This window comes from Puma concolor, chromosome D1 (assembly GCF_028749965.1).
Source record: "Puma concolor isolate L17-30 chromosome D1, mPumCon1.1.hap2, whole genome shotgun sequence".
NCBI lineage: Eukaryota > Metazoa > Chordata > Mammalia > Carnivora > Felidae > Puma > Puma concolor.
This window is the reverse complement of record NC_141676.1, coordinates 45,570,956-45,598,163: the sequence shown is the minus strand read 5'-3', so window position 1 is coordinate 45,598,163 and position 27,208 is coordinate 45,570,956. Positions and strand designations below refer to the sequence as shown.

The 27,208-nt window shown below is 41.9% G+C and overlaps 1 protein-coding gene across 4 annotated transcripts in view; it reads left to right on the top strand.

Annotated features, from left to right (window-relative positions):
* SPON1 (spondin 1) overlaps positions 1-27,208 on the top strand; it is a 261,347-nt gene that overhangs the window by 52,713 nt on the left and 181,426 nt on the right. For all 4 annotated transcript variants that reach the window (XR_015240990.1, XR_015240989.1, XM_086677913.1 and 1 more), the window contains exon 3: positions 20,607-20,740. Coding sequence is in view for 2 of the 4 variants with exons in the window: in XM_086677913.1 (XP_086534039.1) it covers positions 20,607-20,740 (134 nt within the window). In the remaining 2 variants the exon portion in view is untranslated. The remainder of the gene's footprint in view (positions 1-20,606; positions 20,741-27,208) is intronic.

Below are 27,208 nucleotides of genomic sequence, written 5' to 3'. Positions count from 1 at the left end.
ATTTGGCTCTTCACCACCTTTTGCAAATGCCCTGAACTTTATCCATAGAATCATCTCCCTTCCTGTGGCAGAGTACAGAGAAGTGAAGGTGAGGAGCAAAATTAAAAGCAAGTTCATGTTGGTTCACATGGAAAACCAGTGGCCACGGAAGTCCTAAGTTTATCTCAGCCTGTTGGTCACTCTTTTCCTTCCTAACTCTTTAAGATCTCTGGGTAGGATCATGTAGGATGCGGGCCCCAGGGAGCCACCAAAGGCTCTGGAGAGGAGCATGTTTAAGAGGCAAGCATGGTGGTCAGACCCAAGAGTGGCAGGAGATCATGTCCAGGAAGTTGGCAGGGGACAGGTGAAGTGGGGAATTGCAGGCTGGCATCCCTGAGTTTGGATTTAAAAAAAATTTCTTTAATGTTTACTGATTTTTGAGACAGAGAGAGAGAGAGCGTGAGCATGAGTCAGGGAGGAGCAGAGGGAGAGGGAGGTACAGAATCCAAAGCAGGCTCTGAGCTGTCAGCACAGAGCCCGACGCGGGGCTCGAACTCACAAACCGTGAGATCATGACCCGAGCCTAAGTCAGACACTTAACCAACTGAGCCACCCAGGTGCCACACAACCCCCCTTCTCCGCCTCCAGTTTGGATTTTAAATTTTTTTTTTTCAACGTTTATTTATTTTTGGGACAGAGAGAGACAGAGCATGAACGGGGGAGGGGCAGAGAGAGGGAGACACAGAATCGGAAACAGGCTCCAGGCTCCGAGCCATCAGCCCAGAGCCTGACGCGGGGCTAGAACCCACGGACCGCGAGATCGTGACCTGGCTGAAGTCAGACGCTTAACCGACTGCGCCACCCAGGCGCCCCCAGTTTGGATTTTAAATGCAGTGGGAAGCCATTGGAAGTCTTTAAACAGGGAAGTGACAGGACTTTGACTTGTAATTTTAAATGTGCACCCTGGCTTCAGCAGGAAGATGGGATTGCAGGGGTTAAGTGTGGAAGCAGAGAGAGAAATTAGGAGGTTGCCGCTGTGGTTTGTGGAGTGTGGGTGCTCTGGGGTGCTGGAGAGAGATACTGTGGAGGCATACCTGGCAGGCAGTCAAGGGGAAGCTTAAATAAGATAACATAGTGAAGTTCCATGCGTGTAGTACACATTTAACAAATGTGAGTTCCCTTCTTCCTGGGTGCTACAACTATATCAACAAAATGATGCTTTTCAATTCAATTGGATTTTGGGGGATGATACATTAATAGCTACATTTTCTGAGCTGTGGATTTGCTCTTTGGAGCAAGGGCTGACCAGGAGATTAAGGCGAGCTCTTGCTGACCACAGCATGCCTATTGGGAAAACTTGCCAAGGGAGGGAGAAAGTAAAGAGAGGCAGGAAGCAGGGAAAGAAGGAAGAGAAGTACAGAAAAAAGCTTGGAAGGAGTGATCCAGGGGCCTCTTAGCAAATAGGAAGATGCTGCGTGTGGAAAGTGCTGGCATCATAGCCAGATTTGCATCCTTCAAAGTGACAATATAGGATGACAGGGCAGTCGGCTGTGATTCGAACTAGGAAGAACCCTGGAAGCCATCTCACCCAGTGTCCTCATTTGAGGAAACTGAGATCCAGAGAGAAGTGACTTGTGCAAAGCCACATGGATAATGGCAGATACAGGGCTGATTGCAAGACGTAGTGGAAAGAGACTGATTTGTAAATTAAGAGAGACCAGGGGCATCATTTATTCAGTAAACATGTACTGAGCTCCTGTTCTATCTGAGACCAGCTCTAGGCGCTGGAAACGGTGCAATGAAACAGACAAGGTCCCTGACCCCGTGGAGCTTACCCCTAGTCTCTCCTTTTACAGCAGCTCTGCCATTGAGGCCAGTGATTTCTGCCTCCGTGATTCAGTTTCCTCTTCTCTGAAAAAGGAGTAGTAATACTTCTCTAATTTTAATTAATTCATCTATTCATTCTGCAAAGATTAATTAAGTGTATGTGCTGTGTCCAGCACCGTGCTAGGTGCTAGGGGCACAAAGGTAAGCAAGGTAGACCCCGTTCCTTCATTTGCATATGAGGGACTAGACTCAAGATGGTTTTCATCCTAAGTCTCCATCAAAATCAGCCAAAGACTTTGCTACCCTGGCCCCATTTCCAGAGCTTCTGGTTCAGCTGGTCTGGGGTGGGAGCAGGTACAGAGTTTAGCACACCTGGCTCAGGGGCTGGAAGCCTTCCCAGAGGAAGTGGCACGTAAAGTGAGACCACGAGCAGAAGCCGGTCTAGCAGCCAAGAAGGAGAAACAGCATCTGAGAGGGAATCGCCGTGAGAGTTGGGTCACAAATGGACACTCTTAACACAGTCCATGGCCAACGAAGAACACTCAATCTATTGCTGCTTTTCTGTTCCTCTCTCTCCCTTTGTTCTTCCCAGCCCCATGCCCTTCCAATTCATGTTCTTTCTCCTACAATACTGTGTTGACAAGACAACAGCTGATTTTCTGGCTTCTAAGAATTATTTGGGAGAGCTTCTTCCTATCATCAGTGAGCCTGAGCCAGGGAACTCACATCTTGGCTCCCTCCCTACTGCCCCCAACTCAGGTGCCTCACTAGAGCAGAAGGGATGCCTCACACCCTTTTCTGCATTATCTTATCAGTTTGCTCAGCCCAACCCTCTACCTTTAGGCAGACAAAATGCATTCTCCTCAGATATTTGATTTGTTTTGCAAGTGCTTGGTACCCACTGGTCAGTAGTAACCGCATTGCATGTGTTTGACAAATAGCCACTATGAGTTACCACAAATCCACTTCCTTAAGAAAGATCCTTAGTGTTAAAATCTAGCTAGATCAAAGCTTGGCATTTCCCCAAGGCGTGGAGAAGTTCACAGACGTGTACCATATTCTGTAAGATATAATAAGTCCATGCACGATGTCTGCTGTTTTCACACTAAAACAAAACAAAACCAAAACACGAGAGGGGACACTGACCTGCTTTTGTATCCTGGAGAATGAAGGCATTCGATGACCCATTTAAGCCTCTTGTGAAATAACCTTCAGCAGTACCTTAACCCATCCTCATGGTGAGGGGATAGGGGAGGAGGGAGCACAATTTTGCCCTGTGCTGATGTCTGCTGACTAAAGCAGAGTACAACCCAAGCACCATAGATAAGGAGAAGACTGGGGTGTTGGGGAGAAAAATCAGTCTTCTGCTGGAAATGTCATTGTCTTATGCTAGGGTAGGGGAGAGTCACAGAGTCTTACATTTCTGTTTATAATCTTCTAAATGCAATGTAAAAATCGTGTTATTTTTCCTGCCTGTAAGCTAGCCCATCCTTTTCCTCCTACCCCCTCCCCACTTTTCCTCATTTTGGTCATGTTGACATATGGGTGAGACCAGAAACAAAGGTTTCTGGCTCATCCTAACAACCATCTGTCCACACTTGCCAGTGAACTAAATTTGCCAAGAACTCCCACGCCACACGCTCTTGGGAGAGGCAGGCTGATAAGCTTTTGCCTCCAATAAAGTCCACAGCTGCTGGTGATCTGGGCAGGGTGGTGAAGCTGAATACATGGGGAACTGTAATCCTCATGGAGACAGGGCTGGGTCCCTCTCTGCCTAGATGTGCTGACACTGTAAGAATGACAGAATGAGGAAGGGGGGAGGGGTCAACTCCGATGTTTAAAGAGCCAGAACTGCAAATAAAATTATGGGATCCTCCCCTCCCCTCCCCCCACTCCCCCCCCCCCCCCAATCCCAGCATCTGACCTTACCAGAATCCTCTCTCCAAAACTCCAAGCCTTCTCTGGGCACACAGGGTCTTTCTGGAGGCTGGTGATGTAGTGGAAAGGCCACTGGTTTAGAACCAGACTAACCTGATGTGAGTTCGCTATCAGCCTGGTGAATCTGAGTAAGTGACACCATTTTTCTGAGCCTCAGTTTCTTCTGTGAGATGGAATATATATTCCCCTCTCAGGGCTGTTGTGGACTTTAAATGAACCAACATGGCGAATGCGTATAAACTCCAGCATGGTGACTGGGACACAGAAGGTCCTCAGCAAACTTGAGTTTTCACTCCTAACTTTGTCCTTTGCCAAATGAAGTCAAACCACTGAAAGTCCTCTTCGCATTCAAGAGACATTCATTTGTCCATGCCAGAAGGTGTCAGCGCAATATGAAAAGGCTTCCTGAACAGCTACAGGCAGAGCAGGAGAGATGTACACTTTGCTGAGCTGATCATAAATCTGAATGAAATAATTATGTAAAGTATTCAAGATCAATTCAGTGAGAAGATGCCTCATCTGCCTTGATGGGCTTTTCAATTACTCATTTTTAGTACTGCATTATACCATTCTCTGGCAATAATTATTAAACATTTCCACTGTATTGCAATATAAAACTTAAAAGGCTGATTTATTTCCTGGGCACTAGACTACATAGTATAATGTTCCCCAATTAGATGGTTCTATTTGTTTAAGCCTATTTATCAGAGTGATTTTCTAGCATTGAGTCAAAACTGACACAAGCCCCCCAAGTGGAAGACGAGGGGACAACGAGTTAGATCCAGTGGAATTAAGCATTAGCTTTGGGGTTCTGGGGGATGTGAGCCCAGGCTCCCACTTCCTAGTCCCTGTTTCTGAATTCACAGGATTATTGGGATGATTATGTGGAGTAGTGGATATGAAGTGTTAGCAACAGCATAGAGCATGGACTCAATAAATGATGACATTATTGCCATGACTGTGCATTCTGGGATGTCCTATATTTCCCATGTATCAATCACTTGCTAGGCTCTGGGCCCTAAGGATGCCATCAGGGCCCTTTCTCTGATTGTCTCTAAGGGAAGTCACAGTTATTGCGCACCTAACCCTTCTAGCCACCTGGGAGACCTTCCTTTATCAGCATGACCCAGCCATTTACAGAGAAGGACACTGAGGCACAGAGAGGTTAATTATTTTTTTCAAAGTCATTCAGTAACTAAGAAATCCAACCCAGGTCTGCCTTGTTTGAAAGCCCACGCATCGTACTCTCTACTACCCCCATGCTGTCTTTGAGGACCCCAGGAGGCATGTTTCACTTGGTTTGAAGGGGAAGTAAGTCTTCCTTCTCTTCCTGGTTCTTCCAAGGGAGATGGCTCTTCTCTTACTGAGGGTTACTTACGCCTGCTAAATTACCAGTTCCCCCCAAGTCCATCTCTGTCTGTCTTAGCATCTCCAAAGTAGAAGGTGAAGTTCTTTTGTTTTTGTTTTTTTTTTTAAACCAAGGGCTATACTGTGGACAGATTGATCAGGCAACACACACACACACACACACACACACGCACACACACACACACACCAGCTCCACTGGAGCCTGCTCACTGTACTTGAAGCTCCCAAGCCAAGCTGGATTTAGGTTCAGGCCAGCTGGCTTGGTGCCAGGATCACAGTCTGTAAGAATCACTAAAACATCACTGGAAATGTAACGAGATGAGAGAAAATGATCTTTACCAGAACTGTCGAGAGCAAGCGTGACATGACAGCAATGATATTTATTATTATAAACAACACACCATGATTGTAATACACATAGTGATAGCATTGTGCCAGGAGCCTCTGTAACTATTTTACATACGTTAACTCATTTAAACCCTTCCAGCCCATTGAGGTTGGTACTGTTATCAGCACCTATTTTACAGATAAGAAGACTCCTTCCAGAAAGGTTAAGGAATTGGCCAGAGTCATACCACTAGTAAATAGGCTGTTGGATTCTCCCAGGCCCTTTACCATTGCCTCCTACTAGGTGTGCTTAAGTGACCAGAGATGGTGTCTAGGCTCCCTTCCAGGCTTCTTTGTTGCTAGGTGAGGTGTGCACATCCAGGGCCAAGACTTGAACTGCTCAGGGCAATAAAGAGAGAGTGAGAGTTGAGCTAGCAGTCTTCCGGCCTCCTCCTGCACAGTGCTCAGCCTCTCCTCCAAATGAATGTTGGGCAGATACTTAGAGAATATCATTTTGAAAGGAGGGCAGATTATCAGCTTGCACAGGGCACGCACATGTCCTGGTCCAGCCCTGCTCCAAAGTCTGGCCCGTTGTGTTTGCTCTCAGTATGTGCAACAGCCCATATAGCATAGTGGATTAATCTGCTTTTCAGCAGGGAACATAATCCATTAGCTCCCAGGACTCAACCTCCATGGATCAGAGGCCACGTGCCCAGAACAAGGTGACAGAAGGGCCACCAACAATGCTCATGGTCACCTCTACACTGCTCCTCCCCCAGGTTGTCACATGCTTCTCAGGTCTGGGAGGTAGAGTGCATGCCCCTGGCAAAGGGAAGATAGAGCAGAAAGGGTAAATGAAATGAATAAAATGAAAATAATCTGTTGAAAGAGATGCTAGTGTAGGAGAGGATGCCAACAACTGGTGAGAGGATATAGATAGGCACTGAGAGGTGAAGGTCTTTGTACAGAAAGAGGGCAAGATTTGGACCCAAATCTTCACGACTAGAAGAGGGACTGTCAAAAGCTATCCTGGATGATGCAGCCAACACAGACATTCAAATAATGTTTCTGATGTGTTAGAAAAACCTGTAAACATGTGGAGGCTCCCAGAACAAATGGAAAAAACAAGACACAACATTACACAAGCAATATGAACACGGCTATCTACACGTTTCCAAATATAAAGAGAGAAAAGTCTAGAAGGAAACAAACAAACCAAAATTACTGAGATAGTGAGGGACTTTTCTCCCCTTTACTTTTCTGTCTTTGTAAACTTTTCTAAAATAAATTTATCCTTTAGAGCAATAAAGGCAAAATCCTCATTTTAATTTTTAAAAATCTGTATTGAAAGCTCTTTCGTAAAGCAAAGCAGCTGTCTTTCTTTCCATGACTTGCACTAAAAAAATACACATGGGAAACTAGAAAGAGGTTATTTAATGACTGGGATTATTTTCTTTGGATTCTTGCTTAGATTTTACTTAAATGGTTCAAAATCCCTTCCTGGAAAGATCAAGCAATAATAACGTACATTAATTTCACTCCCAGAAAAATTAAAGATGTGAAATGTAGCCATAAGAGATGATCAGAATAGCCTAAAAATTGTAAGCAACAGAATGTTCAACACCCTGAAGTTTGTTAGGTTAAAGAGTGGACTATCCATACTATGGGCTATTATGAAATCATAGAAAAATTTTATTGAGAGATACACTGAGTACAAAAGAAAGTAGTTCATGATGTGCTATTGAGTAAAAAAGGTCACAAGACACTAGCTACCCTATTTTCTAGAATGGCATATATTCCTGTGCATATATGTACAATCTGAAAAGATACACATCAAAAGGTTAATAATGCTCTCTTGGGGGTAGTAGAATTATGAGTAATGTCTGTTTCATAATGTTTTCTTCTCTATGTGTTCTAATTTTCCTACATTGAAGAAGTACCTCTTGCATAATAATAATGAAAAGTTTATTCCTGCTGCTCTTCACCAGGATCTTCTCCTTTGGTATTAATATAATTTGCTAGCGTAAGGTTTTGGGGGAACACATCCCTTCAGCTACAATATACTGAGGGCTTGTTATAGGTATTGAATGCTTTGTGAATTTATTCTTTATGTCAACCAAGCAAGATGGGTTTTATTATCCTCATTTTTCAGATGAGGAAAACTGACTCATAAGGCCAAGTGGACTTGGCCAAAGTCATCCAACTGGAAAGTGGTGGAACCGAGATTTAATCCAGATCTATCTGACTCAAACATTCACGTGCTTTCCATCTACCACACTACTTCACACAAATGTCCAGAGAAAAAATAAATATTTATGGATGATACCAAAGGACCTATCTTCCCTCATTCTCCACCATAACTGACCCTAAGTGTTAGTGTCACCTGCACTTTCTGATGCAACAATCCATATTTAGATGTACTACTGTCCTCTCCCTCAGACTCAGCTCACCCACTACCAAGATCAATAACGACTTGAGGACAGAATGCTTAAGCAACCACTGTCCCAACTGCGGATTATCACATTACTACCCCTGAGAGGCATCCTTGGTTGTGATGCCCTGTACTGACTACTGGGCTCCTAAGTTGTTCCCCTACTTTCATCTCACATCCCCCCGACAGAAGTCCCTTCTTAAACCAAGGCCCTAGTTTCTAAACCTACCCTCTCCTGCCAGATGTGCCCCAAGACCATGCTCATGGGACCACTTTCCTGTTGTGGATGCCATTCCAAGTTCCTGTTCTAAATATCCAACTTCTCCTTGGTTCTCATGTAGGAACTGGATCCCTGACCCTGACCACCAGCCCTGATCTCTGTCTGAACTCAGCTTCATGAAGATAAATGTCCAAGATGCCACCTACATGAACTTCTGGATAGTATTCTCTCAGATGTCCCACTGCCATGAGGTCCACCCACTTGTTAGAATGCTTGAGACTCCATCTGGGATCTTGACATTGTTTAGGTTATTCTCTTGAGGCTTATGTCTGCCATACCAGAAAGGGTGAGACAACCTATCCGGAGAGAATATGGAGCGGAGTTGAGGAGGGGGATCAAGATTAGATTTAAAAAAATTTTTTTAGCGTTTATTTATTTTTGAGACAGAGAGAGACAGAGCATGAACGGGGGAGGGTCAGAGAGAGAGGGAGACACAGAATCCAAAACAGGCTCCAGGCTCTGAGCTGTCAGCACAGAGCCCGATGTGGGGCTTGAGCTCACAGACCGCAAGATCATGACCTAAGCCGAAGTCGGACGCCCAACCGACCAAGCTACCCAGGCACCCCAAGATTAGATTTTTAAAAAGAAGTATTGTGTATTCAAGTCTGAAAAGAAAGTGATGTCATAAATAGGATGAGGGAAGAGTAGACACCCTAAGGGTAAAGGCAGGTCACGAGGCACCTTTCAAAATGGGTATGGCATGTGATTCAGGACTAAGAGTGTGATTAATGAAAAGTTTTGGAAACTTTTGCAGTCATGCTGATGACATAGCTTAGAAAGCTAGTATTGAAAAGTCTGCTCATGACCAGATGCTCAACGAGTTGCCTGAACTATAGGTTGCTGAGCATTCTGGAAATTAAACCTTGTCTCCCTGTTTGAACCTGGATTGCTGTACCTGGCTCACTTGGCTGGATGAAGACCAGTCACAGGTCTCTTAAGCTCTCTCTTGAAGGGAGCCAAGCAGCCTGCTTTACCATCAAATCTCTCCCAAGTGACTTTAAACTTAAACTTAGCGGGGTGCCTGGGTGGCTCAGTCAGTTAAGCGTCCCCGCATCGGGCTCTGTGCTGACAGCTCAGAGCCTGGAGCCTGCTTCGGATTCTGTGTCTCCCTCTCTCTCTACCCCTCCCCCACTCATGCTCTGTCTCTCTGTCTCAAAAATAAATAAATATTTTTTTTAATTTTTTTTAAATAAAACATCCTTATTTTAGAAAATTTAGAAATACAAAAGGCACAGAAAGGAAAGAAAAATCACCCATAATACTACTACCAGACACAACCGCCCATTGTAATATGTCTTAATTTTTTGGTCTCAGGTAGTCAGGAAAAAAAATCAGAGATTGAAATGAGTGGTGAAGGCTTTATTTAGTCATATGGAGGATGGCTAACGTGGTGGCTTTACTCAGACCACATGGAGTGTGGAGATTCTGGGAGACAAGGGGAGACTAACCTGGACTTGGACAGATTAGTTAACCCATCTACATCACAGTTGTTTCTTCAAGGGTAGCTTAATGATCCTTATCAGTTATTTTTAGTGGGGTGGGGGGGAGGGATTGGAAACCATATATGTAAAGGCCTTGGCCAATATAGTGCTCAAAAATGGTAGCTATTATTATTATTACAGTTAAGGCTATTAATAACCATCTAGAAAAAGAGCAGGTTTTCATAGACCCAAGGCTTATTGGAAGAAGCTGATATTTTCTGAAAAGCAAACAACTTTGGGAGCATTCTCTGAATCGGAAGAAACAACCTTCTGTTCAATGCCTAATTACCATCTGGTAACTGAGGTTGTGGATAAACAACCGTATTTACCTGAGGTGGCTTCGATGTCTTGGAAAACATTCTTTGTTTCAGTACTGGGCCAAGGGTCTTAGTCTTATCCCCCATTGGAATCTTTGCCAGAGGCAACTGGAAAGAGCACAGGCTTTGGCTTCAGACAGCGCTAGGTCAGAATGGATCATTCTGAGCTTCATTTCCTCATCCGTAAAATGGAAATAATTATTCCCATCAAGGATTCAATTATGTGACCATACTAAGTATCTGGCACATAGAAAATGTTAATTAAATATTAATTACTTTTGGCTTTTCTGATATAGTCACCTAAAATCATCCCAAAGTTTTTAAATGTTTAAAAGTTACGAAAGTTCTCTGTGACTGCCAGTAAAGGGGGTTCTAACCGGAATCCGGGTGCACAAGTCCAAGAAAGTCACATTGTTTAGAAATCCACCCTCACATCAACAAAGCTGCAAAAGGGAAACTAAGCACCCTTTAAGAAAATATGAAGCAAAGTACTGTTTACATTTACCAAGTACTTATGTGTGGAGTGGGGTATTTAGTTGTTATGGGCCATATAGGCAGTATATGTGGTTCCATGGGACTAAGCTTGACTAGAGAGAAACTTCTTACCTAAGATAAGGGGATGGCACTATTAGGAGGGACTGTGGCACAGGGAAACAGCATAAACATTAGAGCCAGGTAGGGCTCAACCCTGGCTCTACCACTGTTGGACTTGGACAGGTTAGTTAACCCATCACGTCACAGTTGTTTCTTCAAGGATAGGCTTAATAATGCATACCAGTTTTGATGGGGGGGGGGAGTGGGGTGGGAATGGAAACCATAGATGTAAAGGCCTTGGCCAATATAGTACTCAAAAATGGTAGCTATTATTATTATTATTATTATTATTATTATTATTATTATTATTATAGTTAAGGCTATTAATAACCATCTAGGAAAACAGTCCCAAGTCAGAAGGAAGTCCAAGGAGTTGTCTAAGAGAGCTAAGGCAGATAATATAGCCCAAACATAGAGCTGGGAATCTCACAACCAAAGGGAGGAGGCAGGTATACCTAGTTATGTATCAGGCTCTGTGCTATGTAGTGGGAAAGCAAGGAAAAAAAAATACCAAAAGACATCATGCCTGCCCTCGTGTAGCTTACAGGTTATTAGAGAAGTAGCCATTAATCAAGCAAACAAATGCATGTAAAATTAAAAACTAAAGTGTCTAAAAGGAAAGAGATGTGTCCTGTGAGAACATATAAGGGAGGGAATTGCCATGTGGAAGAAGGCAGGGAAGTCTTTTCAATGAAAAAATAAGTGAGCTGAGACTAAGTAAATGATGGAGGGGAAGGAAGAGACGAGAGAGGGAAAGAAGGAAGAAGAGGGGGAGATGGAGAGAGGGAAAGGACGGGAGGGAAAAGGAAATACGAATTTGTCGGGCTTTGGCAGGAGAAGACACAAGTTCAGTGTAGCCAAGTGCAGAAAACAAGGAGGGAGATAGCACAGTATGAGGCTAGAGAGGTAGGAAGGCAGAGATTCAAGTTTGTTAAGGATTTCCGTCTTGGTTCTAGAAGCAATGAAAAGCTTGATTCTAGAAGCAATGAAATTGTTCTAAGGAGGGGGATATTGTAATTATATTTGTGTTTTTGAAAGATCACTTTGGTTTGCCATATAGAGAACAAATTGGAGAAAGGCAAGAGACAAGGTACAAAGGCTACTTAGAATAACTTTATATTAGTTCAGATTAAAAATGACATAGCTTAGTCTGGGGTAGTAGTAATGATGGTTGTAGGAATTCAGGAGATATTTGGAAGGTAAAATGGACAGCTGCTGGATGTGAAGGGGGGGAGGGAGGAAAGAACCCAGGTGGACATCCAGTGTTTCTGACTCGCACAACTGAATTAGGGCCAGGCTAGACAGAGGATAGTTAAGTTAGTTGCTGACAAGGTGGATTTGAGGTGGTTTTAATCCAACAGGAAATGCAAATAGAAGATAGGAGGTCAGAGATACATGTCTGGAGACCAGAGAAATGACCAAGGCTGGCAAGATAAACTTGTGACTCATCCACACATAGGTAGTAATTAAAGCCATGAGTTGGATGAGATCACCTGCAGAGACAGAATAAAGTCAGTACTGGAGAGGGCTTAGGACTAGCCTTGAGCCATTTCAGATTCAAAGACCGGTAGAGGAGGATGAGCAGCCAAAGAAAGTGGAGGAGACAGGAAAGTGGAGGGGTTGGTAGGACAGGAAGGAGCTATGACACTAAAGCCAAGCAGAGAGAGAGTGCTTCAAGAAGAAAGACTACATAGTATTTACTGGATTAAGCACTGCAGAAGGCACTGATGGTCTTAGCTAGAGCTGTCTGGGTACCGTGATGTTCCCCAAACTCCTGGGATTGGGCTGAAGAATAAGTGGGAGGTGAAGTGAAGGCAGAAAGCCAAGCCAATGCCTTCAAGCATTTCGTGACAGAGAAAACACTGTAACTGGGGAGAAATGGAGGAGTCACTGAGGATTGCTTAATTTTTCAATGGGAAAGACTCCAATGTGCTTAATAGGCTAAAGGGAATGATTTCGTGGGGGCAAAAGTTGAATCTGGAGGGGCGAAATGTAATTGTTAGAGTCAGGTAGAAGTGATGGGAGCAAAGCAGAGATGTAGGCAAAGTAAGACTCCTCTATTATAAACAGCAAGAAGGAGGACAGGGTAGATGCAGCCGAGAAAATGAAGGACTTTACATCTGATGACTTCTGTTTTTTCCTGTAAAGTAAGAAGCAAGGTAAAACAAAAGGAGTAAAGAGGAGAGATAAAGATCGGAGGTTTGGGGAGAGTGGAGGAGATTTGAGATCATCGTTGTCAAGAATGGGAAAGTAAAATGATAAATAGAAAGTATTTTACCAGAGTCTAATCTGCTGAGGTTTTATCAGATACACAGAGCAGTATAGCAGGACAGACTCAAGGCTAGGAGTCAATTAATATAGGAGACAATCAGTCTTATCACAGGGTGAGCAGTTTATCTTAGGTTAGGATTTCGTCACATCAGGAAGATACAATGACAGAGAGGTAAGGAAGTTTTTAGAGTTTGTATATTATATATGTAAAAATAAAGACTTACAAGAAAATAACACAGGGGCGCCTGGGTGGCTCCGTTGGTTGAGCATCTGACTCTTGGTTCCAGCTCGGGTAGTGATCTCACGGTTTCATGGGTTCAAGCCCCCAGGACAACACAGAGCCTGCTCGGGACTGTCCCTCTGTCTCTCTGCCCCTTCCCCACTTGCACTTTCTCTGTCTCTCCAAAAATAAATGAATAAACTTAAAACAAAAAAGATAACACACTGTTGACAAAGACGAGCCAGGAAAGGGGACTTGCCCTTCTAGATTTTAAAATATATTATAGTGCTGTGGGCAGGGGGTGGGCAGGAGACCAAAATGGAAAGCCCAGAAACATGTTTGGGAACGGTATAGGATTCGGTTGAATATATGCTCCATTTGCCTGGGAAAAGTCTCAGTTTTGCCTGTTATTCCAGAACAATGGTTAGTAACACCCTCTTCATCCTTGTTTGGACAATAAACTACATTGTCATCCTATAGATGACAGAGGTGGCATCCTAAAATCCCCCACAAAATGGGGGAAAGATGGATAAAGTAGTGTGAAAGTAATTCACGGTGTGGACTTCTGGTGTCCCATCCCACATGTAAGAAGCTTGGAAGTCACCACTCCATTCTAACAGCAAGTAAAGTCATCTGTAAGCTAAAGAAAGTCAAAGGTAAAGAAAAAATCCTGAAAGAAACCAGAGTGCGTGTGTGGGGGTGGGGGGGAACACTTACCTATATAGGAATAAAGATAAAAATTATATCCAATTTCTCCTCAGAAACCATGCAAATATGAGGAGAGTGGAGTGAAATACTTAATGTGTTGAAACAAAATACCAACTGAGAATTCTGTGCTCTCTGAAGTTATTCTTCAAATGTGAAGAGGAAATAAAGACTGTCAGGCAAATCAAAATTGAAGGAATTTGTTGTCAGTAGACCTGTCTTGCAAGCAATGCTTTAGAAGTTATTTATAGAGAAGAAAAATAATATAATTCAGAAGCTTGGATCTTCATAAAGAAGAGCATCAAAGAAGGAATAAGTGAAGGAATAAAATAGTTTTTATTTTTTGTTATTCTTAACTGAACTAACAGATAACAGTTTGTTCAAAATAATAATAGCAATAATACATTCAATTGTGTATGTTTACATCTATATACATGCCATGTATAAGTGAAATGAATGACAACAACAGTGTAAGGGACCAGAGGAAGGAACTGGGAATCTTTGGTCATTATAAAGTGACTGCACTATCTGTAAAACAGTATAGTGTTATTTAAAAGTAGGCTTGAACTAGTTATAAATGTATACTATGAATTCTAGGACAACCACTATAAAAGCCAAAAAAAAAAAAAAAAAAGGAAGTATAATTGATTTGCTAAGAAAGGAGAGAAAATAGAATCATATAAAATGTTCAATCAAAGCCAAAAATGACAGAAGTGTGAAAGGCAAAAATAAAAACAAAAAAGGGCAACCAATAGAAAATAAATGTGGCAAATATTAATCCAACTATATCAATAATCACCTTAAACATGAATAGTCTAAATATACCAACTAAAAGACAGATTGACAGAGTGAATCAAAAACAAGACCCTGATGTGTTGTCTATAAGAAATTCACTTTAAAAATAAAGACACATATAAATTAAAAGCAGAATGATAGAGAAAGATACACAGTGCTAACACTAATCATAAGAAAGAAAGAGTAGCTGTAGTGATATCGGACAGAGCAGACTTCAGAGCAAGGAATGTTATCAGGAATAAGAGGAACATTACATAATGATAAAGGGTTAAGTACTCCAAGATGACATAATAATCCTTAATATGTATGCACCTGACAACAGAGCATCAAAATATGTGATGTGAAAACTGGTAGAGCTACAAGGAGAAATAGATGAATCCACTATCATAGTTGGAGACTTCAACACCCCTCTATTAGAAATGGACAGATCTACCAGTCAGAAAATCTGACATAGTCAAACTCAACAGTACTATCAATAAAGTGGATATAATTGACATCTATAGACTATTTCATCTAACAATAGCAGATTACACATTCTTCTCAAGCCCACATGAAATATTCACCAAGATATACCACATTCTGGGCCATAAAACACACCTTAACAAATACAAGGAAATCATACAATGTCTGCTCCCAGACTACAATGAAATTAAGTTAGAAATCAATAACAGAAAGATAGCTGAAAAATCCCCATAAACAGCACATTTCTTTTTTTTTATTATTTTATAAATAGCACATTTCTAACCAACACATGAGTCAAGGAAGAAATTTCAAAAGAATTTTAAAAATATTTAAACTAAGTGAAAATGAAAATACAATTTATCAAAATGTGTAGAATATAGCGAAAGCAATGCTTAAGGAAAATTTATAGCATTGAATGTATATATTAGAAAAGAAAGGGTTGCCTGAGTGGCTCAGTTGGTTAAGCTTCCGACTTCAGCTCAGGTCATGATCTCACAGTCTGTGAGTTCGAGCCCCACGTAGGGCCCTGTGCTGACAGCTCAGAGCCTGGAGCCTGCGTCGGATTCTGTGTCTCCCTCTCTCTTTGCCCCCTCCCTGCTCATGCTCTGTCTCTCTCACTCTCAAAAATGAATAGATGTTAAAAAAAATTAATGAAAAAAAATAAAGAAAAGAAAAAGGTCTAAGCAATAATCTCAGCTTCCACCTTAGGAAACAAGAAAAAGAAAGAAAATTGCATCCAAAGTAAGCAGAAGAGAAGTAATAAAAATGAGAGCAGAAATCAATGAAATTGAAAACAAGGAATCAATAGAGAAAACTAACAAAATCAAAAGATTGGCTCTTTGAAAAGATAAAAAAAAACCCTAGCCAAAATAAAAAAAAAAAAAAAAAAAGAAGAGAGAGAGAGAGAGAAAAAACAAAAATCACTAATATCAGAAATGAAACACGTAACATTACTATAGATCCAATGGACACTAAAGGAATAATAAAGGGCTATTATGAACAACTCTATGCCCATAAATATATCACCTACATGAAATGGACCAATTCCTTAACAGACACAATCTGTCAAAAATTACACAAGAAGAAATAGGCAATCTGAATAGACCTGTATCTATTGTATCTATTAAAGAACTGAATTACTAATTAATAACCTTCCAAAACAGAAAGCACCAGACCCAGATGGGCTCACTGGTGAATTCTACAAACATTGAATGATGAAATTATACCAACATTCTACTTTCTAACTCATTCTATGATGCCTGTGTTACCCTAACACCAAAACTAGACAAAAATTTGCAAAAAAAGAAAAAAACCCCTGCAGACTCATATTTTTCATGAAGGTAGGTGCAAAATTCCTCAACAAAAATGTTAAGAAATCAAATTCACAATGTATAAAAATTACATATACCATAATCAAGTGGAATTTATCCCAGGTAATGCAAGGCTGGTTCAACATTTGACAATCAGTTAATGTAATCCGTCACTTTCAACAGACTGAAGAAGAAAAATCATATGATTATTTCAATAGATGTAGAAAAAGCATTTGACAAAATCCAATACCCACTCATAATAAAAACCCTAGCAAACTAGGAATAGAGAGGAATGTCCTCAACTTGATAAAAAGCATCTACAAACAAAACCTATACCTAATATCATACTTACTGGTAAGAAACTTGAAGCTTTCTCAGTAAGATCAACAACAAGTCAAGTATGTCCCCCTCACCACTACTTTTCAACATCATACTGGAAATTCTAGATAATGCAATAAGAGAAGAAAAGGAAATAAAAAGTTATACAGAATGGGAAAGAAGAAATGAAACTCTTTTTTTTCTCTGATGACCTGATAGTCTATGTAGGAAAATCTGAAAGAATCAACAAAAACCTCGTGGAACTAATAAGCAATTATAACAAAAGATTAATGGTTGCCAGGGGTTGGAGGGAGGGGAGCATGAATAGGCAGAATACAGAGGATTTTTAAGGCAGTGAAACTATTCAGTATAATACTGTAATACTTACTTCAATGGTGAATACATGTCATTATACATTTTTCAAAACCCATAGAATATACAGCACCAAGAGTGACCCCTCATGTAAACTCTGGACTTTGAGTGCTGATGATGTGTCAGTGTAGGTTCATCAGTTATAACAAATGTACCACTCTGGTGTCAGATATTGGTAATACAGAAAGTTGTTCATGTGTGAGGACAGGGAGTCTATAGGAACTCTGGACTTCCTCCTCAATTTTGTTGGAAACCTAAAACTGCTCTTCAAAAATTAAGGTTAGGGGTGCCTGGCTGGCTCAGTCAGTTAAACGTCTGACTTCGGCTCAAGTCATGATCTCACGGTTTGTGAGTTCGAGTCCCGCATCAGGCCCTGTGCTCTCGGTTCAGAGCCTGAAGCCTGCTTGGGATTCTGTGTCTCCTTCTCTCTCTGCCCCTCCCCCTCCCCTGCTCACGCTCTGTCTCTCTCAAAAAATGAATAAATGTTAAAAAAAAAATTTTTTTTTTTTAATTAAGTTTAGGGACGCCTGGGAGACTTGGTTAAGCATCTGACTCTTAATTTTGGCTAGGGTCATGATCCCAGAGTCTTGGGATAGAGCCCTGCCTCGGGTCTACGCTAAGCATGGAGCCTGCTTGAGATTCTCTCTTTCTACCCTCTGCCCCTCTTCCCTGTTCGCTCTCTCACTCTCTCTAAAATAAATAAATAAATAAATAAATAAATAAATAAATGTGCTAATTTTTTAAATTAGTTCATAGTGTGGAAAAAGTGGAGTTGGAGCCCTATTCCATCATATTAAAAAATAAAATCTCAATGCATTGAAAACCAAAACACGGAAGGTAAAGTTATAAAGCCAACGGAAAAAAATATTGGAAAATATCTCTGTGGTCTCAGTTAGGCAAGACCGCAAAAGTGCAAGCCATAGAAGAGAAATTGGTAAATTTGACTAGATGCAAGTTATGTCTATTAAATGAAAAATTCCAAAAGTAAGATTAACAGCTGGGTGACAGAAAGATATTTGTAAATGATTGGGGATTCATATCTAGAAAGTACTACAAATCAGCAAGAAAAAGACCGGAAAATCCACCAGCAAAAATTCTGATGCAATTCACAGAAGGAGAAACCTGATAAATTTGTGAAGAGCTGCTCAAAGTTGCTAGCATTAAATGAAAACAAGATACCTCTTTACATCCATCAGATGAGAAACAATTAGAAAGCCCAATAATCCTAAGTACTGGTGAGGATATGGGAAAACGGGAACACTTGTGACTAGCTAATAGAATGAATGGTGTAGCCATTCTGTACAACGGTCTTGCAGTACTTAGTGAAATTAATACGTTTATATCCATAACCCAATAGCTTTGCAATCCCACTCCATGGTTTATATTGCTAAGAAACTCTCACGTGGGTTCCCAAGCAGAGCAGCGTGAAGGTCTTCATTACAGCATGTTTGTGGAGGTAAAGATCTGGAAGGCAACCGACTGCGCCTCACTGGGAAAATGGATAAGTAAAATGTGGTCTGTGCATGCAGTGGAATACTAGGCAGCAGTCAGAAGCAACGAATTACGTTCACATACGGTAACAGTGGCATACGGGCATTCCCACTTTTCGAAAGTTCGCTTTCTACCACCCCGCTTTTACACAAGACCTACTCTAGTGTGTGTTTTCACCAACTGAGGGAGGTCCACAGATGGTTTTCACTTTCATGAAAAAAGGCAAGAAGTGAAAATAGCATGCAGCATTTGTTGGGCAGTGAGCTGTTCGGAGGCAGTGCACCCCTGAGCAGCGAGAGTGGCGTGGCCAACCTCCTTCCCCCGGAACGGTGCTCAGCATCCCCGCATCAAGCCCCACGGCTTTGAACTGTATCTGTGAGCATCTGTGTTTCCTCTTGATTTGTTGTATGCATCTGTTAGCAAGATGTGTCTTAAGGTGTCAGAAGAGCCTTAGAGAGGTTATTTTTGGGGTCTGGGAACGCTCAACAAATTATCCACATAAATTAATGGTAACTGCTTCTTTAGTTTATGCCATGTCAGCTTACAAACGGTTTCATAGGTATGCTGTACTTTCAGATAGTGGGGGACACCGGTATCTTAAAAGTGTTAAGATTAAGTGGAAGAGACATTCAAATACAAAACAATTGTATGTAACTTCAAGTAAGTCACGTATGTATAAACACAAATAATACATATATTTTTTATATTTATATATTGTATATTTTATTTATACATATATTTTATATACATTTATAAAGATACACACAAACGGATATATACAAATAGAGGTAGGATAAAGAATGTAAAGATGAGGGGCGCCTGGGTGGCTCAGTCGGTTAAGCCTCCGACTTCGGCTCAGGTCACGATCTCGCGGTATGTGAGTTCGAGCCCCGCGTCGGGCTCTGTGCTGACAGCTCAGAGGCTGGAGCCTGTTTCAGATTCTGTGTCTCCCTCTCTCTGACCCTCCCCCGTTCATGCTCTGTCTCTCTCTGTCTCAAAAATAAATAAACGTTAAAAAAAAATTAAAAAAAAAAAAGAATGTAAAGATGAATAAAATAGGAGATTGCCTTTGCTTTGTCCAGTGATAAAAATATATGATGAACTAAGGAGCTTGAGTGACTTCATTTTTTTTTTTTTTTTTTTGCCTGGTGTCCTAAAAGGAATATGAATTTTTAAAAGTGAAATAAGTACAATACGGATATTATCTTATTAAATTGTATTTGAAGATTAAATGAGTAATTCACATAAAGCACTTAGCTGAGTATCTAGCACATACTAAACACTCCATAAATATTATCGATTATTGTTATTAGCACTACTCATGACATAGCTCCTGCCAATCAATTGGAGTTGGCACGAAAGACCAACTGAATTTAGATGATTTCCCTCAGGAGATCCCTCCAGGTCTAACAGTCTATAACAGTACTAGAGGGATAGGCAAGTCTCGGCAGCAGACCCAGAAGCAAGCAGGAGATATGCTGAATCTTGGGGAATGGAAGTGGCTACCAGGTTTTTTTGCAGTGTCCAAGGAAACCTTGATGGTTAACTTGGGAGAACACCGATACAATGCACAAACTGGGAAAGTAGAGACCGCAAAGTAAATAGTGCCATGAAGCTTAGAGAGAGTTTAAGTACTTTGGTGTACTTCTTCCAAAGGGGTGTTTTCTTCTAGCATTTTGATTTCACCTTATAAAACTGTAGCTGAATTGCAAATGTTAGCTATTCAGAGGGTGTTGGCTTTGGATTATTCCTTCCTTTTCTTCCTCCTCCCCACCACTCCCCCTCCCCCTCTTCCTCCTGCTTCCTTGAAGTGGGACCCAGCTTATCTTAGCGAACTAAGCAAGATCATCACCTAGTGGTCTGTTTCTCAAAGTGCTGACACAAGATCCTGGTCCCAGAGAGCAGGGAACATGTGCCAAATCCCTGCCCTCATGTTAATTCAACAAGCATTGACTGGGACTCTATGCCAGGCACTATTCTGGTGTCTGGGGATATAGAGCTGCTAACACAAAATGACAGGTTTAAAAATAAAATTAAGGAAGTGTCAACTCCAAAACTTAAGAGCCTTCCCGAAGTGACATTGCATTTTAATGTGTTTATTTTCCACTGGTTTTCCACAGATCATAGATGAAGAAGAAACACAGTTTATGAGTAATTGCCCCGTCGCGGTCACCGAAAGCACCCCACGGAGGCGGACAAGGATCCAGGTGTTCTGGATTGCGCCACCAGCAGGAACAGGCTGTGTGATTCTAAAGTAAGTAAACGAGGGATGCTTGTCACACTTCACTCTCCTTCCCTATGGTCTATCGAAGACTTCAAGGTGTGACTGCAGAAAGAACAGTGGCTTTGCTGGGGCATCAGATGAGTTGCATCATCTCTCTGCCCTTAGTTATCTTAACTCTGAAATGGGGCCAAGGGCCATCACTGATGAAATGCTATAAACACAACCATTCACCTGAATCTCCATTTTTATCTAGTTCAATGATTCTCATGGCCGCTCTCCATCTTCTCGAGATATCGATACTAGGGTTGGTTAAGGAAAATTACAAACCAGCTGAGCATAATCTTTGACTTCCTCCATCTGGAATTTAACACCTACTGTCCTTAAATTGTGGTAGGCTGACCTGAGACCCAACTGTCACCTCCTTGGCCTCTGGCCCTGCTTTATAATTTTGTCTTCTTCCTCCTTCCCTCAAAATTGTCCTCTTGGGCCACTTCCTCTCTGGTCTCCTGATCCTCCCTTTGGTGAGTTACGATGCATTTTAAGAGATATTAACTTAACCAGCTGGTGGTTTTCCTTTGAAAGGTAGCATTATCTCAAACCTGTGTCTCCAAAATGGTATGCCATAGAGTGATGTTCAGGGAGATGTAAATAAGTGGGCAGGAAACCAATTTCTACAGTTAAATAAGTTTGGAAAATGCTTTATATAGATTCACTACATATATTAGCATATTTAAGGTTTTGCAAAGTCCTACTAAAACGATATCTGTTTAACTTGGTTTCACCAGCGTTTCCCAAACTTATTTGACTCCTTTTTTTCTGAGACATATATTAACATTCACAAGTTGGGCAAATGCAGCCGTAACCTATTTTAAATAGATTTTAAAACTTTATAGAGTGATCCTGAGAATTTTAGGATTTCAGGCAGGCAAATTGTCATAGGTAGACAGGGCTCCAATCCCAGCATCTAAGAAGCCATTTTCCCATCGAGGTAAGGGGCTAGGACCTCCCCAATCGTCTTCCTCTTATTTGAGTCCTCCTAGGGCCTTATTTATATATTTGGTTCATTTGTCTACACTTCTGGCAGGTGGACATTTCTACAGTCTTACAACTGTGGTTAATTCCAGCCCACCTCTGAGGAGTGGCTGGTAAGGAGGTGTTCCAACTAGACAGTCCAGCCCCTATATCTCCTGGACTCAGCTGTGCCTGGTTTACGGAAAAAAAGCCTACAGAGGTCTCTGGAAGCCTCTGTCCATTGCCCAGGCCCTGCCCTGTCTTTGTCTGGCTTCCCTTTGCTGCCATCTGTCTATATATCACTTGTGTCTTACTTTAATGCAAGCTGAACATTCTTACTCAGATTCCTTGAGACGTTTGTCTCTTGGCATTAATCTATATCAGTGAATTTTTAAAAAAACACAATGAGCAGTAGAACTTTTCAAAATAAAACCTTATATACAAACCCCAGTATAGAACATGTATCTAATATCTAGTTGGAATATGGGAGAAGGCCTGTGGAAATAAAGGCCACTGAAATGAGAACAAATCGGGGCTACTTATCCAGTACTCTCTATATAGCAAGGGAGTCAGCCGCCATCACTAGCCTTTGGCAGGGATTCAGAGACTGGCAGAGGAAAGCTTAATAGGGGGAAAAAAAGGGCAGACTGCTGGTGTGTTCTGAATGGAGGGTAGGGTATTAACATGGGGAAGTTGGAAGCAGGCTAACTAAAAGCAGAACATCTTATGTGATTGGTTTGGAAAGCATGTTTGGCTTTCTCTGGTTGGTCCTGAGTTGGAAATAGAGGAGGCAGTGGGGGCAAAAATTAGAGGAGCTGGTGGTCATTGACAAGTACCAAATGTCACGACAGGGGTTGTGGTTTGGCTTCCCAGGCCGGTTGCTACAGAGGTTGGGGTTAGAGTTCTATTGTGTGGTCACATGTGACCTGACTTTTGTCCATGAGCACTTTCAGTGTCTCACTCTGGAGACTCGGTTCCCAGCGTGGCTTTTTGGTTCCCACACTCTGGCCCATGGCTGCCCGGTTACTCCGCAGAGCCTGGGGCTCTGAAGAACATTGGAAAACATGAGATTTATGTGATGAGTCTTCCTGCTCTGAAAATCCTTATCCTTCTTGTCCTCCTGGCTCCGATCTCTGGTTTTCTTTGACTTCTTGTTCTCACAAACCAGAAGTGTTTCATCTTCCTGGCAGAAGCCAGAAAGGCATCTCTTGTTTACCCGCTAACAATGAACATATGTGAACATATGTTTATCCATTAACAGTGAACAAGTGTGGCTTGTTCAGTCGCTCGTTCTCTCAGCAAATGTAACTGAGCTTCTATTCACCCACGCGTCCACGATAGATAGACAACTGAGGTATACTCTTGGCCCTTGAAGTTCTCATGGGCCAAATGGAAGAGAGAGAAAAGGTCAGCGAGTCCTTTCTAGGTACCAGTAACTCGGCAGCACAGCTAGCACGTTTTATCAGATATAATCTTCAGAACAAACTACCCTCATTTGACAGAGGAAGTCCCAGGAAATGAGGGAAGTTTCTTGAGTCACATGTCCGTTGCATTCCAAAGCCCCATGTTCTTCCTTTCTCTTGGTTTTTGTTTGTTTGTTTGTTTTTGTATGTTTGTTTGTTTGTTTGAGAGGGTATCTAGAGCAGCAAATCAAAGATATCCCGCACAGATGGGAAATCAAAATTTACCTATGTTTCCCAAAATGACTAATTAGTTGTCCCACCTCCGTTTATTGAATAGTTTGTCCTTTCCCCTAATTGTGTGAAATACTGCTTCATCAAATATAAATCTTTACCCAGGTCCGTTCTGTTCTGCTGATCTTATCTATTTCTGCACAAAACCCACACCATTTTATAGCATAATTTTATTTGATGTTTTGATAGCAAGTCATTGCTCATTAATCTTCTAGTTCAAAACGTTCATGGCCATTCAAGCAGATTCATAATTCCAGACGAATCATAGAATAAGTTTGTTTTAGTTCAATAAAACTTATATTGGGATTTTGAATGGTGTTGCATTGAATTAATAGTTTAGTGTGGGAAATGTCAGCATCCCTACAATGTGTTTTCCCAGTCAGAAGTATGGAATATCCCCTACTTATTCAGATCTTTTATATCCTTCAGTAAAGTACACTGATTTTTCTTCATTGAGATTCCATTTTTGTGTGTGGCTTTCTCCTCATAGGTAGTCTTGTTGCCTTTGTGAGTGGGCTCTTTTTTTCCTGTGACACTTCCTAATCATTAATTGCCTGTGGTTAGGAGAGCCATTCATTCTCGTACCCCGAGTTTGGATTTGGACACTGTTGAACTCTCTCGACAGTTCTTATGGCTTGTTCTTTCATTCTTTTGGGAAATAATGAATGAGTATACCTTGTATTTCCTTTTCATGTTTTAGTTTATTATCTATCACCTCTATTAGACTACTAAATAGTGCTGTTCATGATTATTCCTGCCTTTAATGGGGATACTCTTATATGTTACTTTTAAGTATGACATGAAGTACGGGCTCCAAATTGATGCTTTAATCAAGTTGAGAAGGACTCTATCTCGCTGAGAAAGTTTCCTCCTCTTTCATGTAGGAGGCAGCATTTGGGAAACTGGCCAACTAGAGTATACTAGGATTGAGAAGGGCTCAGGTTATCAACAATGATCCTGACTTCCAAGATATTTTCACTCTAGTTGTGGTATAAAAAAAAAATACATATGCAAAGGTTAGCAAGGCCCAGACAAACATGAACTGGGGACAGTAAAATGTGGTTAGAAACAAGATGAGTGAGGAATGGAATAAGGGGAGCACCAGAGTTTCCAGGAAGGGTTAGTTTCTATCTTAAAGGCTAGAGTAGGCTTTGGATAAATGCACAAGGCTATTCCGGCCCAAGGGGTGGCCCTGGTGAAATTGAGATGAGAATCTGGAGGTGAGCATAAACACGGCAGCCCGAGAGACAGACCCAGTGAGATTAGAAGGTCTTCGGGGGCCAATATCCATTGCTGAATCACGGAGGTCTTCCAGTGTCAAGGTAAAGAGATTGAATTTGATTCAAGAGGAACAAGGGAGCCATTAGTGGGTATTAAATGGTGGACTGACAGGCTGGGGGGAACGTTCATTAAAGAGTTAGTAAGGACATTTAAGTCTGGCAGCAAAGCTCAGGGCAGATGAAAGGGGAGATTCTGACTTGGTTGCAGAACGCTTGCTTGCAAAAGGAACATTTGTGTTGCAGTGTTTGGTTAATACTCCTGGTAGAATAAGCTGCAGAGTTTGCTAAATGTCTGTAGATGACAGCTCGGAAGCCTGCTTGGTTACTAGTGTTCCTTTGCCCAGGAGGGCAGGAAGGGAAGCACACAGCAATTATGACTTTCCTTTTGGCACAAACCTGACACCATTTCCATTTTCCATTTGGATGCAAAGATTTGAGCATTTCTAAATTACAGGCTTTCCAGGCAGACCTCCTTATAGCCTTCTCCCTACAAACGAATGACCCAGCGCTTAAAGTTGCCCTGGCAGGCCATCATGCTGCCGGAATGCTGTAAACATTATAGCGAAGGAGCAACTGATTGAAAGAAAAGGCCCCCTGTGAACAGAACAGATGTGTGCAGACCCCACCAGAGGGAAATCTTGTCCCCTTAAATCTGACGAAAATTTTGTCCCCTGAAGTGATCCTCTCTTTTCGTATGTTTGTAACCTTTATTACATGCACTTACAATTGGATTTCTGACACCCATTCATAACTTTTGGGGAGGGTCCAAGATGTGGGTCCTCTTGCTCCTGGGGAGATAGTTACTTGATGAACCATTTGGGGAATTCAGCCTTTTCAAACAATGCAGGTAGTTAGTACTCAATAGGCAAGAGCCAAGCCCTGTTCTAGGTGCGTTACAAATACGTATGTAGTCCTCACAGCCACCCTATGGACCAGATACTACCAGAGGAAGCCGACGCACAGGAGAGAGTAAATAACTTGCCCACCGTCACAGGGTACGTGACAGAGCTGGGATTTAAACAGAAGATCTGGGCTCCGGAGTCTGTGATCAGAACTCTACCCTCTAAGATTGGTGCTACTGGATCAAGCTCATCTCCAAAACCATTAGTTTCCAAATCTGCCTCTTCTGCCTACCGTGTGCTTCATATTCATTGCCTTATCCACAAACTCTTCTCACCACAGTATTACAGGAACCACCTAATTGCTCACTATGGTTCCTTGCCCTCCGCTCCTTCCTCTGGGATAAGTCTTGCTGTCCTCATATACAGCTGAGTCATATCACGTACCTACCAAAGCTGAACGGGGCTCTCTATCACCTACAAGATAAAGTCCAGAATTTTAATCAGAGCGTTTAAGTCTCCCCGTGTCCTTTACCAGAGTCCCTGACCAGCCTCTTCCTGCACTTCCATGAACCCCGTGCTCCAGCCATTCCCGTCTGCCCATTCTCTTGGTAACATTTATTGAGCACCTCCTGTGTGTAGGCTCGAAGGACTCAGAGGCCGTCTTTGAGCAGGTCACAGTCCTAGGAGTGAAACACAAAACAAATCAGGTTCACAATCTTTAATCTGCAGTTTTGAAAGCCAAAAATCTCTAAACTCCCAAAGAGTTTTTTTTACCCCCCTTTAGGTCCCGAACCTGTCCTGAACTGACTTGAAGTTGTTTATAGTCTTTTAGTGTAAATATCAATGAGTTGGATATCCAGACCCTGATAGGAATGTTACAAAATATATGGAATTTGAATTGCATTGTCTTTCTGAAATCCAAAAATATTCCGAATTCTGAAATACACTTGGCCTTGGGGGTGTCAGATAAGGGAGCTTTGCCCTGTCGATACAGTCTACGGTGGGAAGTTTAGTAACGAAAGTACCACTCCAAGTGCACAGAGGAGGTAGCCCTGTGGCAGGACTGGGTTGCACATAAATGTTAAAGAGAAGCAACACATTGCTTGCCAGTGAAATAACCTATTTCCGGATCTGAGAACTTATTCAGTGTTACCCATTGCCAGAGAATAAAGTCAAAGTACCTTAGCATGGTATCCAAGGCCCTTCGTGACTTGTTTCAGTCACCTTTACAGACTCATTTCTATGTGCTTCTCCTCTCCACAGGAGACTGAGCCTCATGGAGGGATCTATTTTACTCCTTTCTGTGGCCCTAGTGCAGGAGTTGGCAAATCACAGCCCGTAGGTCAAATCCAGCCCCCTGCCTGTTTTTGTGAATAAAGATTTATTGGAACACAGCCATGTTCATCCATTTACATATTGTTGAGTGCTGCTTTCATGCTACTGCAACAGAATTGAGAAGGTGCGACAGCCAAATATTTTTTCTCTGGCGCTTTATAGAAGAAGTGTACTGACCCCTGCTCTAATGCATACCCCCAGTGCTAACAACTTAGTAACAGTTGATTCCTGTCCCAGGTCCTCCTAAAAGCCCAGCTGAGACAAAGGCTTTTTTTGCGGGTAGTTTATTTGGGAAGTGATCCCAAGGGGCAGGGGAGAGGGACAGTAGGGAAGGCA